The sequence below is a fragment of the Acinonyx jubatus genome, chromosome C1 (assembly GCF_027475565.1).
Source record: "Acinonyx jubatus isolate Ajub_Pintada_27869175 chromosome C1, VMU_Ajub_asm_v1.0, whole genome shotgun sequence".
Taxonomy (NCBI): Eukaryota; Metazoa; Chordata; class Mammalia; order Carnivora; family Felidae; genus Acinonyx; species Acinonyx jubatus.
The window spans coordinates 23,028,287-23,041,589 of record NC_069381.1 but is presented as its reverse complement, the minus strand read 5'-3'; the positions used below and the strand labels follow the sequence as shown (position 1 = coordinate 23,041,589).

General features: G+C 62.6%; 1 protein-coding gene across 1 annotated transcript in view; it reads left to right on the top strand.

The window, feature by feature from the left end:
* The first annotated feature begins 254 nt into the window (after nucleotides 1-254).
* Nucleotides 255-13,303, top strand: part of SDC3 (syndecan 3) — a 35,697-nt gene continuing 22,648 nt past the window's right edge. Inside the window, exon 1 of the mRNA XM_053210320.1 lies at nucleotides 255-599. Coding sequence (XP_053066295.1) covers nucleotides 462-599 — 138 coding nt within the window. The 5' untranslated portion in view covers nucleotides 255-461. The remainder of the gene's footprint in view (nucleotides 600-13,303) is intronic.

Sequence of the window (13,303 nt, the reverse complement as noted above, 5' to 3'; positions counted from 1 at the left end):
GGGCTGGCGAAGGCCGGGGCGCGGGGACGGGGGGGGGGGGGGGGGGGGAGGGGAAGGGGCGGGCAGGGGGGCGCAGGGCCCGGGCAGGGGGCGGCGGGGCGGGGTGATGGTGACGGGGGCCGACGGAGTGCCGGGGTCCGGGGCAAGGGCGGCGGGGGTCCGGGTGGGGGGGGGTGGGGGCGCGCTCCGGCCCGCCCCGCCCCCCGCCCCTCCTCCCGCTCCGCCCGCGCTGGGGGCGGCCCGGCGGCGGCGGCGGCGGCGGCGGCGGCGGCGGCGGCGGCGCACGCTTCCTGCGGGCGCGGCTGCTGTGGGCGCGGAGCTGCGAGGCGGAGCCGGGCCGCCGAGCCGGGAGCCGCGAGCCGGGAGCGCGTCGGTCCAGCCTGCGGGCCGCGCCGCCGCCGAGCAGCAGCCCCGCGCGCCGCGCCTCGGGAACAAAGGCGCCCGCCGCCGCCGCCGCCGCCATGAAGCCGGGGCCGCCGCACCGCGCCGGGGCCGCCCACGGGGCAGGCGCCGGGAGCGGGGCCGCGGCAGGGCCCGGGGCCCGCGGGCTGCTCCTGCCGCCGCTGCTGCTGCTGCTGCTGGCCGGGCGCGCCGCGGGGGTGAGTGACGCGCGCCGGGCCCCGCGCTGCCGGGTCCCCGGTCCCCGATGCCCCGCGCGCCCCTGTCCCCGCGCCCCCGGCCCCCGCGCTCCCCGGTCTCCGATCCCCCGCGCGCCCCGGTCCCCGCGCCCTCCGGTCCCCCGCGCTCCCCGGTCCCCGAGCCCCCGCGCGCCCCTGTCTCCGCGCCCCCGGTCCCCGCACTCGGCACCTCGCGCCCCCCGGTCCCGGGTTCCCCCCACCCTGCACTCGGCACCCCGTCCCCGCACCCCTCGACCTCCGCATGCCCCCAACCCCCCTTTTCCCCCGGGCGACCCCCGCCCCCCATCTCCAGGCTGGCCTGGAGGGGGGGGCCGTCCCCGCCGCCGCCCGCCTTTGGGGGCTCGCTCCTCCTTGCTCTCGGGACCCCTCCCCGGCAGGCGGCCCTGCGGGAACCGGAGCGCGGGTCGTGGACCCCGCGCCCCTCCCCAGTGGCCCCGCGGGCGGTGCGGGGTCCCCTGCCCCGGTGGAGAGGCGCGGGGCGGGCCCGACTGCGGGCGAGGGGTCGCCGGGCGCGGGGCCCGGGCTGGGTGTGTCGCGGGTCTTGAGCGAACGTGGCTTTTGCTTCGTGGGTGTGCCCAGACCGCGGCCACTTTTAGGGAATTGGGTCGATTCCCCCTGGGGCACGGCGGTGGGGGGGTGCGTTTGGTTCCTCCGAGGGTCGCTGTGGGGAGGGCGGGGGGGGGGGGCCGGAGAGGGGGAGGAGGGTGACTTGTTTGAAGGTGACCTGAGGGGCTGAGTGAGGGTGACCCTGTGTGTATGACCACCTCTGGAAGGCTTTTGGGACCCGTGGGCTGTGTGCGGGTGAAGGATGAGAAGCAGTCCGCCACATGGCGGGGTGCCACCGTGCCTTACCTGAACGTGCGGTGATCCTGTGGGGGTGACCTATTGTGCTGGCGGTGTGTACCAGGGATGGGGCTGGGCAACTGTTGGCCGAGGCTGTGTGTGCCTGGGGGGGTGAGTGTGTGTCTGGGAGGGACGTGTGCGGTGGGTGTGTGCTTGGCCCCACCGGAATGTGTGTGTGCATGTGTGTGCTCCGGGCGGCGTGGATGACCCTGTGCAGGGGGGCATGTACCCTTGAGGGGGGGGGCAGAGTGGGTGCAGGTTGAGGCGAGTATATATGTAGGCAGTGACCCCTTGAGTGTCCGTTTGAGTGACCACACAGCTGTGGGGTTGAGCTCCGTCCCAGCTCCATTAGGGGGAGCAGGAGGAGGTATAGGGAAGAAGGGCGACTCCTCCCCGCTTTGAGGGACCTGGGTCCCAAGTGAGTTCCCCCATGGGCACGTGTCTGGAGCCTGGTCTGGGGATGAGCTGGGGGGTTCTAGACCCCGTTTCCTTGGTTGGCTCTAGGAGCTATGCCTGGCCCTCATTCCCCAGGTCCCTCAGGCAACTGCCAGGTGCCGACTCTGCCCCTGTGTGTCTGTTTGGGCCTCAGTTGGCCAGTCTGTAAAAGGGGGGGAAGGACAGGCTCAGAGGTTGCTTCTTGGGCAGACAGGCTACTCATCAGCTTTCCCCATCTGGGGGCTGAACTGAGGGGAGAGAGAGTGTTGAATGCCAAGGCGAGTATAGTGTCTGGTAGGCTGGATGCCTCCTCCCTATGTGCCCCCCACCCCCACCCCCAGGAAGGGTGAGCAGAAGTCCCTGGGAGGGACTGGGACCCAGCCCATCCTAGCAGCTGGGTCACTTTCTCAGCTCCGTTTAGGAAGACCAATTTTGAAATCAAAGGCGTGGAAATAACACAGCCTTGGGCTGGACTCCTGCTACCCCCACTGACTCGTGGTATGACCTTGGGCATGCTGACTCCTCTCCCTGAGCCTCTGTTTCCCCCTCTGTGAAATGGGGCTGGTGTACCGCCTTTCTCAGGAATGAGATAGTATCTGTAGTCCTAGCCAGGAGTAAATGTGTGATGTACAGATGAATGAAAAGGGGCGTGGGACAGAATGCTTTGCATTTGGAAGCCCAGAGGGGAAGGGGCAGGAATGAGCTGTATGCCCCTGGGCAAGTCCCATCCTCTGCTGAACCACTTTTCCTCACGATCAGAACAAGGCTAATCTAATTCATGCCCCATAAGGGGGTGGAGGGAAGGAAGTGAGCGCGTCCGAGGTGAGTAGGGTCTCCCTGAACCTGAGGGTGAGGTAGATTGGGTGTGGTTCAGACCCAAAGCTGAGTGGCAGATAAAGGCAAGATGGTGGGCTTGACTGGGAGGGGCTCCAGATGGTGAGGGGAGAGGGGGAGCCCCTCTCCACGCCTCACATCTTCCCAGGGGGGAGGCTGTCCAGGAGGAGCATCGTCTCATCTGGCCCCGGAGGCGAAGGGTAAATGAATGGTGCCCGGCTGCCCAGGTACCCTAACAGAGGGAGAGGGTGATGCCTGTGGCAGGAGGGACCGAGGTTGGACCAGAAGAGCCCCACCCAGGTTGCCTTCAGGAGTGGCCTCCGTGGCGGGGTCCTCTGAGGACATCGCTCGGATGGGCAGTGGCTGGCTTAGGGCAGGGGAGGGACAAGATGACCCCTGGGTTTGCCCACCAGCTTGAAAGGGAGTGTGTGTGGTCGGGGTGGGGGGTGGGGCTTCCAGGGTGGCCTGTGGGGATAGCAGGTCCCAGTCATGCCGCAGATGGTGCGTGGGTGGGTGGGTGTGTGTCTTCGGGCATCTGCTTTGGGGAGTCCTCTCTCCTGAGACACCAGGTGTCTGGGATTCTGAAGGACAGCTGCCTTCAGGGCCACCTCAGTCCCTACCCAGAAAAGCTGGGAGTGTGGAGCTTCTGGAAGTTTTAGCTTCGAAACATGTTTTCTTAGAAGCTCAGGGCTGGAAGGGATTTTGGGTGTCACCTCGTCGTGTTGGAATATTCCCCGTGATGGGAGATCACTCCTTTGGGGCTGTGTGACCTTGTGAAAGTTAGTTAACCTCTCTGTGCCACGTTTCCACCTCTGTAGAACGGGTAGACTAACAAAAACCAAAGAGGTTACGGTGGAAAGCTTCTAGTACAGTGCCTGGCACATAGTAAACACCCAACAAATGTTGATTTCACGTTCTTTTGTAAGGTTGTTTATTCTGTGGCTGGGGACCACTGGGAGGTGAAATCAATCAAGGAATTCTGTTTTGTTTTTGTTTTTTGAAACATTTACTTATTTTTGAGAGAGAGAGAGAGAGAGAGCGCGTGCGCGCACGAATGGGGGAGGGGCAGAGAGACAGAGGGAGACACAGAATCTGAAGCAGGCTCCAGGCTCTGAGCTGTCAGCACAGAGCCCGACCGGCGGGGGCTCAAACTCATGAACCATAAGATCATGACCTGAGCTGAAGTCAGAAGCTTAACCAATTGAGTCACAAGGAGTTCTTTTGAAGCCCCACCCCCAGGCCTGGTGTTTCCTGCCCCCTCCCATCCACCCCCTCCCCCCCCATTTCCAGTCCTGGAGCTCTGTACTCCTCCAGCCGCCCTGTGACTGAATGATGAGTTGTCAGAGCAAGATTGTCCTCATTATAAAAATTAAAAGTTGGGGACCCTGGGGCTGTTGGAGGTCAGGCCCCGACCCAGGGACACCACAGGGGTCTGCTCTCTGTTAGCTCCCAAGGTGGCAGGGGCTCCAAAGACAGACACCTGCTGTGTGACTTTGAGTGAGGGATTTCTCTGTTTCAACTTCCTCATCTGTAAAATGGGGACTATAACCATGCCAACCTCCCAGGGATGTGGCGATGAGAAAATGAACCCCTGGGGTAGACTTGAGCACAGCCTGCCATGTCGTCAGCTCTCAGCAGAAAGGGTTTTTGCAGGAGGGAGCCCGGAGAGGTCAGGGAGGGCTTCCTGGAGGAGGAGGTTTTGAATTCTGCAATAAAAGCGGTCACCACGTGGCATGGAGCAAGCTGTAGCCTGCCATAACCCCAGGCTTTCTTACTTGTCAACTGGAGACAGATACTTGACTTCTAGGACTGCTTCTGGGGGTTGCAACATCCTCGTGGCAGAGTTGGGATGGGGACCTGGCGCCTTCTACACCCTAGGGAGCAACCCAGTGCTTCCAGCTGCCAGTTCAGTGTGTTACTTGTTCCCTCGTGTTGGGGGTTCTACTGTAGAAAAAAAGCCCTTTGGCCTTTTGAAAACAGATGACTCCTCCCACCTCATGGAACGGGACAAGGGGTCTCTGGGGGGCCCTGGGGCAGCACTGGGGCAGGGCAGTTCTGGGCTTGGGCTCTGGAAAGTGCTGGGGCATTAGTGGGGTGGGGGAGAGGGGTCCTCCTGAAGGGAAGAAAGAGGTGGAGACAGAGTCCCCCCCTTCCCGAGAAGCCAGGCCTGCCTCCAGACACTCCCATTGGAGCTGGAAGCCCCCCCGCCCCCAGCCTGGCTGCTTGGAGGAGAGGGATGGGTCATTCTAGAAGGGGCTGCAGTAGGATTGCGGAGGGCTGGAGCAGACTGAGGCAGCTGGGGGTGGGGATGGGGATGGGAGGCTGTCAAGTCTCCATCTGTCTTTGTCATCCCTCCCCACCTCCCCCCAGGGGGACTGTGGGCAGGATCTGGGAGGCGGGGCGCACACCCCCGGGCTTAATGACAGAAACAGCAAACTGAGGCCCACTGGAGCCCCGCCCACCAGGCACTTGATCGTCTTTGGAGGTGGGAATTGTTAGAACCTCCATTTTATGGAGGCACCGGGAGGTTAAATGACTTGCCCACGGTCCCACAGCTAGAAAGTAGCAGAGCCGGATGGAGCCAGGGCCTGGCAGGCCAAGAGGACTGGGCCGCAGTCCGAATTTTATCTCCTCTTGCTCTATGATCTTGGGCAAGCTACTTCTCCCTGGGGCCTCCTTACCACCCCCCCCCCCCCCAGACAAATCCCACATTACCTACTGTCCCCTAAGGGCTTGCTCTCTGCCAGGCTCTGGGCCAGGCACGTCCCCCATCTCTTTTCATCTAATGTTCCCCCGGGACCTTGGAGGTGGGTGGCACTAATTATGTGTTGCGGGTGGCGGAGGGGGGACGGGCGGCGCTTACCCAGTGCTTGAGCCTGGAGCCCTTGCTCCTCGGCCACCTCACAAGGCTTTGTCATCTGTAAAATGGGCTTCTTTGAGGGTCATGGGTTTGGATTGAGGGAGAGCTTTGTAAACTGTGCAGGATGAGGGGTGGGGCTCGTCTCTGGTCAGGGCCCAGGAGAGGGGAAATACTTAGAACTTCAGGACGTGAGGGGTCTAACGGGCCCCCCACCCAGCCCCACGCCCCCTGGCTCACGCTGGTTGCCCTCAGTGTTGGGGCTCACGCTGCATCGGTGATGAGGCCTGCGTGGAATCCCTTCTGCCCCTCAGAAAGCTGTCACGTGTGGAGCCCAAGTCTACATCCCTGCGGTACCCCAAGGCCAGCTTTGCTCCTGGCCCAGAATTGAACAGTCTGAATGAGGGAATGAGTGAAGGAAGGAAGGAAGGAAACCAGGACTCTGAGCTTTGGAGCCCAGGAGGGGGGGCTTTGTGTTCTCTCCTTCGGAGGTGGGTTGAGGGGACAGTGAGGGACAGCGAGACTGGCGGAATTCTGCTGGGCCCAAGCATGTGCCCGTGGGCTAGGAGGTGCCCGGGGGCCGCATGGAGCGGGCCTGAGGTCTGAGTGCCAGGGCGCGGCCACCGCATCTGGGTGGGACAGGGGCACTGTGGCTCTGGGCTCCAGCTCAGCTGCTCGGAAGGCTGTGATTTGGTGTCTGGGGCAGGGGGGCAGGGTGCCAGGAGCCGTCCTAGGGCCCAGCCCCTTGCTCCTGCCGCCCCCCCCCCCCCCCCCCGTCCCCGTCCCAGCAGGGGGTGGGGTCTGGGCTGGTCTCGGACCACCTGGCTCGTCTTGCTGTCCCCACTAACGGTCCGCCACATCCTGGGAACATCAGGCCAGGACTGGGTAAATATTTGTTGACTGGCCTCCTTGGGGGCCGCCCCCCTGCTTTGGCTCTCAGCCTTCCAAGATTCCAGGAGGCTGGGTAGCCTTTACTTCCGGCCCCCCTCCCTTCAGAGTAGGCCCTGGCCAGAGGGGTGGCTGCTCCCCTCCCCCCACTGACCAGGCCTAGTCTCCACGCCAAACAGGAAGCCGTGATTACAGGGGGGAGTCTGGGCAGCAGTGGCTGAGGGCCCAGCTGCAGGATGGGGGTGGGGGTGGCCCCTGACAAATGATCTGGCCTCTTCCCTACCTGGCTGCTGAGGGTGGAGGGCAGGGAATGTCTGTGCTGGCCTTTTATACCAGATGGACAGCGTTCCACAACCTCTGTGACCCAGCTGGCCAAGGTCTGCTGCCTTCTTTCCACCCCTGGGCCCCAACCTGGGCCTTGGTGCCATCTGTTTTGGGGTCTCCAAACCGGGGGTGCAGCTGGAGGTAGTGGAACAGCCAACCGGGTTGAAATCCTGGTTCCGCCAGTTTCTTGGCTGTGTGAGCTTGGCAAGTTTGCTTAACCTCTCTGAGCCTTGTTCTCTTGTCTCGGTGGAGCTCAGAGTACCTCTGTCTCCAGAGTTGCTGGAGAATGAACAACATGAAGTAATAAAGTGCCGGGTAAGGGGTGGGTCTCCCGTAAATACTGATTTCTTCCATTTACCTGCTTCGGCTTTGCTCTTTTCCTGTCCCACTCGTGGCCTCATCTGAGGAGTTGGTTTGGGGGGGGGGGGTGGGAACAAGGCTTTCCCTTGGAGAGCGGGAACCGAGTTTGAATGATCATGGATGACCCAAAGTAGAACCCTGAAGGGTGGGGTCTACCCTGGAAGGGAGAACTTGAGCCGGATTAGAAGAGGGACTTCCCAGTGCCTCGTGGTGCCGAGTTCAAGGGCAGTTTGGTTCTCTGAGGCTACTGGGAGTTTGCAGTCTGGTCTGGAGGCGGAGGATTGGCCTCAATGGCTCTTCGGGCCCTTCTGGTCCTAGAGCTCCCGGGAGACCTTGCTGTTTAAAGCTTTAGCTCAGGACGTGGTGACGCTGGGTTCTTCCCCCTTTCCTCCCAGCTGAGGGACACCTTGGCTGTGGCCCCTGGCCCGGACTGGGTGACCGTCGTTTGTACAGGGCGTCAGAGGTGGGAGAGCCCGAAGGGGATGACCAGCCCCATGGTCTGCCATCTCCTAGTGGGAGTCCAGAGACCCAGAGACGGCCCGGGGCCTTGGCCAAGGGTTGGGCCTTGGTATCCAGCCTGAGGTGGGCTCACTGAGCCTTCCACACTCTCAGAGGCGGTGGCATTGCCGTCCTCTAGAAGGCTCAGAGGTGTCAAGCCACTTGCCAAAGCTCACACAGCCGGGTCCTGGTGGAACCAGCTGTCCAGTTGCCCTTTCACCTACTCTGGAGTTCTCTGTCCCTTTGCTGACCTGTCATCACACCCCCTCCAGAGGGGGCCGGGGTTTTCTGAGACGGGGCGGGATGGGGTGGGGGGTAATGCTTCATCCTGCTTCCGCGATGGGTAGGGGGCTTGCTTCAGCCCAAACTCTCCTAGAGCTCGCTGTGCCCCCTGTACAGCCGGCCGGCACCCCCCATCCTGCCCCCCCTCCACCAGCTCTGCTCGCCAGCCCAGACTTTACTAAGGGTAGTTTGGAATCCGTCAGCAGTGGGATCTGGGAAATCTAACTGCAGCAAGCTGATTGCCAATGCCATGGCAGGCACCAGGGGCCTGTGGGCGGCTCCCTGGGTCCCTCCTTGGGCTGGGGTGGGGGGGAGCCACGTGGGGGCTTAGGAGGGCTGAGCCGACAAGGTTCCTAGAGAGCTGGGGGTTGTTACACTGGGAGCAGGGGGGTCTTGTCAGCGTGCCAGGCACAACCCATGGGCTGGCATCCTCCGCGGGGCCCCCAGCTGGGGGGTGGGTGACCTTGTTTCCTGTCTGCCCTTCGCTGACCCGCCGCCTGTTGACTGCCGCCCTCTTAGGGCCAGGCTGCCCTGGGGGCCGGGGTGGGGGTGTCTGCGGCTGAATTCTGGCGCCTGCCCTCAAGGTGAGGGCGTCTGCTGGGAAGACGGACACGGACGGTGACAGCAGGGCAGTGGTAACGGCCAGTGCGTGCTCACCACGCTTCGTCTCCGTTCTTACCATGACCCTGCGAGCCGGGGTTGCTATCCCACTGTGCAGATGGGGACCCAGAGGCCCAAGGTGAGGCGGTCCGCGAGCAGCTGGAGTCTGTGCTTCCGAGAGGCCGTGATGCCAGGGGCCGGCCGCGTGGGCTGCTGTGCGCATGCGCGGGGGCGTCTTTTGCTTGACCGACTGGCCCGTTCCGCAGACGTCGTTGAGCACCTGCCGTGTGCTGGGCCCTGTGCCAGGGGCTGGGGGTGTGCGGGGCTCTCGGGCGGGCTGTGTGTTGGCGGCGGGCGCTGGGTTGTGCCCGCACCGGGCGTCCAGGGCTCTGCGGCGGGAGAGCGGGCCAGCGGCTCCTTGGTTCAGCCCGCATCATCTCCGCTGATCCGTGGGCCGGTGACGCCTCGCCCTCCAGGCTGCGGTGATGCTTTCCTCGAGATCGTCCGTCCCGTTTCAGAAGGGAGGCTGCTACCGGGCTGGTCACGTGACCACGGGCACAGCCCCCTCCCGCTCTCAGCCTCCACTTCCACATCTGTGAAGTGGGGGACTGGGACGGGGCGACCCAGGGACCCCTTCAGGTCTTCACATTTGAGGAGCTGTCCGAGAGATGTGAGGCCAGGGCCTGGCCCGGGGTGGGGGTGGGGGGACCCCTTTGGGAAGAGGGGGCTGGCTGGGGGGCGGGGAGGCCTGTTTCCCGCACGTGGACTGCGTGTGGTTCCTCTTCGCCCAGGGTGGGCCGGGCCCCTTGCCTCACCCATCGCGCTGAGCACCACCTCGCTTCCTGGGGACATGATCGGTCAAATCCAGGCGGCCTGGGGGCTGGGCTGTGAGCCCAGGACACGGGTCCGTGTCCCTACTCTGCTGCTGACCTGCCAGTCACTTCAGCCACTATTTGCTGCTGCCCCCTCTGTGTCTGGCCTGTGCCGAGTACTTGGAACCCGAGGAAGCTCAACCTGGTCCCTGGTCTCAGGAAGCTCCCAGTTAGAGGACGGAGCCAGCGCACGTGAGAGGCTAAGGGTAGTGAGTCAGGGGGGAGGAGAGGTTGGTTCTGGCTCTGGAGAATCAGGGCGGGCTCCGTGGAGGAGGTGTGATTTGTACCAGGCCTTGAAGGATGGCAGCACATGGATAGGCCAGGGTGGATGGAGGCTCAGAGGTGGGAAAGGTCACAGTCGATTGGGGTGTGGTTAAAAGCGGCAATTCCCAGCTGGGGGAGGTGGGGACAGAGCTACCTGTGGGGTGTCACTGTTTCTAATGAGAGCGTGGTGTTTCTTGCACTTAATACGTTCACTGGGCACCTCCTGGGTACCTGGCCCTGTGCCATGCGGTGATCTGGGCCCGGATGGGTGAACGTCACCGGGCTTCGGCTTGCGAGACGCCAGTGGCTCACGAGGTGGGCTTTGAGTCCCAACCAAGGCATCTGGGTTCCATTCTGCAGGTGGGGGATGTGGGTCTTGAAGTGGGCGCAGCCACGCTGCCCTGAGGGGCTGGCATGAGATGCCAACAAGACCACAGATGTGACCTGTTCATATTGAATCCTGCCTGTTGAGGGCCTGCCCCGTGCAAGCCAGTCGGCCAAACGTCTTCTCTACGGAAACTCGCTGAGTCCTTACAACAACCCTGGGAAGGGGGGACCGTTATTATCTTGCTTTTACAAAAGAGGAAGTTGAAGCACAGAGAGGTTAAGTAACTTGTCCAAGGTCAACAGAGTGGCGTGCCTGCTAGGATTTGAACCCAGGCCATCTAGAATGCTCCCTGGTGTACAAGTGCTGCCTCCTGCTACCTCGCGCTTTGCAAACTGTAAAGTGTGATGCCCTGAGAGGATGAGTCTGGGGCCAGTCACGTGTCGCTAAGGCACCTGAATCCGTGTGGCTGCTGGGGGAGAGGCCCCGACCCGGCCCTGGGGGCTCCTGGCTTCCACACTGGTCTTTTCTCTGCTGCCTGTTTTCTGTCTAGGGTGGGCCAGGGGCTGAGGCCATCCTAGGCTGGGGGAAGATCAGAGGGCCAAAGAGTCTTTCAGCCGGAAGGGCCCTTGGACGCAACTCTTGTGCAACTTGTTCATTGTCCTGAAGGGGGGACGGAGGCCAGAGGAGTGATCTCTAGTCACAGCAAGGATCTTCTGAGGTCTGGTGGTTTAGCCTTCTTATTTTACATAGGGGGAAACTGAGGCGGAAAGAGGAATAGTGGCTGGCCCAAAGTAACACAGCACGTTGGCCGCTGAGCTGGGACAAAGGACAAAGGTCTCCCGACTCCCCGACACCAGCTCTTGTACTGTTTCTCCTCTGTACCTGTCTCTGTTGTGCCACAACTGCAAGGCCAGCTCCCCCCACCCTTCTCCCCCAGGAAGCCACCCCTAACCCAAGCCCCGCTGCCCTCAGCCCCAAGACTCTATGCCAGATTGATTCCTATCAGTGCATTCGGTGTATTTCTCCCCAGTTTCATCCCTTGGCCCTGTTCACCCCTCACTGCTACCACTCTGTTCCCTGGGCGCAGAGTACAACCTCATTTCTCTCGCCTTCACGTCTGCCTGCGTGCTGTGCACTCTCCGTGGACTTGGCCCCTTCTCCGGTGAACTCCTACTCATCCTGCAAAACCCCGCACAGGTGTGCCCTCCTCTGGGAGTCCTTTACCGACCTCTCCTCCCAGCTCTCAAGCACAGAGCGCCTTTCCTCAGCCCCTTCTCTCCTCCCTTCTTCTAGATTTCTAGACCGTGCCCCTCCTCTACATGTTAGGATTCTTTGCTGGGCCCCACAGTTTTTTCATAGCTTCTGATTTGCCCACAGGGTTGCATCCTTACCTCCCTGGAGCTCTCACTTGGATACGTTGTCGCAGCAACTCTGTCATTACATCATCTCCCTGTCGGGCCCTCCCAAGGGCTACTCGGTTTCATCTCCCCAAGTCCTGGCATGGCTACACTGTTTCCTTTTTTCCACCTTCACACATCCTCAGTCTGTTGTACTTGGAGTTCCCCCCCCCCCCGCCCCCCATGGTCACACCTTGTCCTCTGACCCCCAGAATTGGAGAAGTGACCCCAGGGAGCAGCGGGTACGAGCGATGTAGCCTTCCTGCCTCCTTCAGCTGGGGGAGGGGGGCGGACTGGGTCCTTTCGGCCTCCAGCTTTCTGGAAGGTGGACACACGGTGGGCTTCCAGAGGCTCAGGCTTGGTTACCAGAGATCTTCCCCGCCACCCCGGCCTCCCCCAGCAACCCCCCTGCCCACCTCCTCCTCCTCCTCTGCCCACTGCTCCCCCCTTCCTCTCTGCCACCCACCCTCCTCTCAGATGCCCCTGCATCACTCCCTCTCTTGCCGGTTGGAACCTCTCTTCTGCCTGGCTGCCACTCAGTGGGGCTAGGACTTCTGGAGTCCCCTGGGGGACAGGAGTCTTGAGGGCCGAGGGGGTGGTTAGGGTCAGACTCTACTCTTCACCCTCCTGGGCCCAGATGTCCCCCTCCCACCCCCGTATCTCCATTGATCCCTCCAGAAAGGTAGTTTCAAGGGCAGAGGGCTACAGGAAATCAGCCTCCCACCTTGCTGTACACATGAGGACCCCTGGCCCGGTGAAGCTAGGACAGCTCCCCCAGGGCAGTGGCTCCTTGGGGACCTCTGCGGAGCCGAGCCCTGGCTCGGCTGGGTCCTGTTCTCGTGCGAGGCCGGGGAGCTGCGAGGCTCGCTGGAGGCTGGTCTCCGATCCAGAAGGAGGGGTTCCGGCTCTGTGTTCAAGGGACGGTCTGCGAGATGGTGGTTGAGCCCGGGGTGATCCTTTTCCCCCCGTGGAGCTGAGACCACGGTTCAGTTCAGGTTTGGACGAGGGGCTGGGTTTGTGTCCGCGCGTGTTGCCGCGTGTCTGTGCCGATGCGTGGGGCTCTCGCGTCCGTGCGGGGAAGGACATTGTGGCCCACGCCCCTGTTCCAGCGGCTCAGGTGTGGCCAGGCCCGGAGAATCGGGAGAACCCAGACTGCTGTCTCTCCGCCTCTTGGCTGTGGGGAGCCTGCCCCCCAACACCTTGGCTGGCCGTGGATATTAGCAGCCGCCGGGAGAATGCTGGAAGAATTGGGAGATGCTCTCCCCGGCGTGGGAAGGTCGATGCACACCTAGAAACGTGAACATGTGCGGACGCATTTGCGTACGTGACGGAGCGTGCGGACCCGAACCCGCCCGGGCACACACAGACAGGGACACACACGCTCTCCCTGCCACCTCCGTGCACGCGTCCCACTCACGCGAGCACAGCCAGACCCGCGGGGGGGCATCTGAGCCCATCTGAGACCAGCACAGGTGTGCACACACAAATGTGCCCGCAGCATGCCCGGAAACAGCCCCGAACATGCCCGCGTGCGCACAGGCGCACGCACGCACGTCGCTGGGGCTCTTGAGCTACCGGGAATGTGTCCGCCCTTAATCCCAACTCTTAATCCCAGAGTCTAGGGAGCCCAGGCCGGAGGGGCAGCTGGTCATCTGGCCTCCTTAGCGGTGATTAAGGCAAGGGCGGGGGCAGGGTGCACAGGGACGCAGAGATCCGTCTTCTGCCTGACCTCCAGGGACACCACACGCTCAAAACTCGGGTTCCTTCAGAGATTCGGTTATATGTCCTTTACGGGGCCCCGGAAACGGACATCCTGGGGCAGAGGGAGGTGGGTGTGGCTGTGTGTCCCTGAGGAAAGGGACACCTGGGGTCAGGGAGGCCAG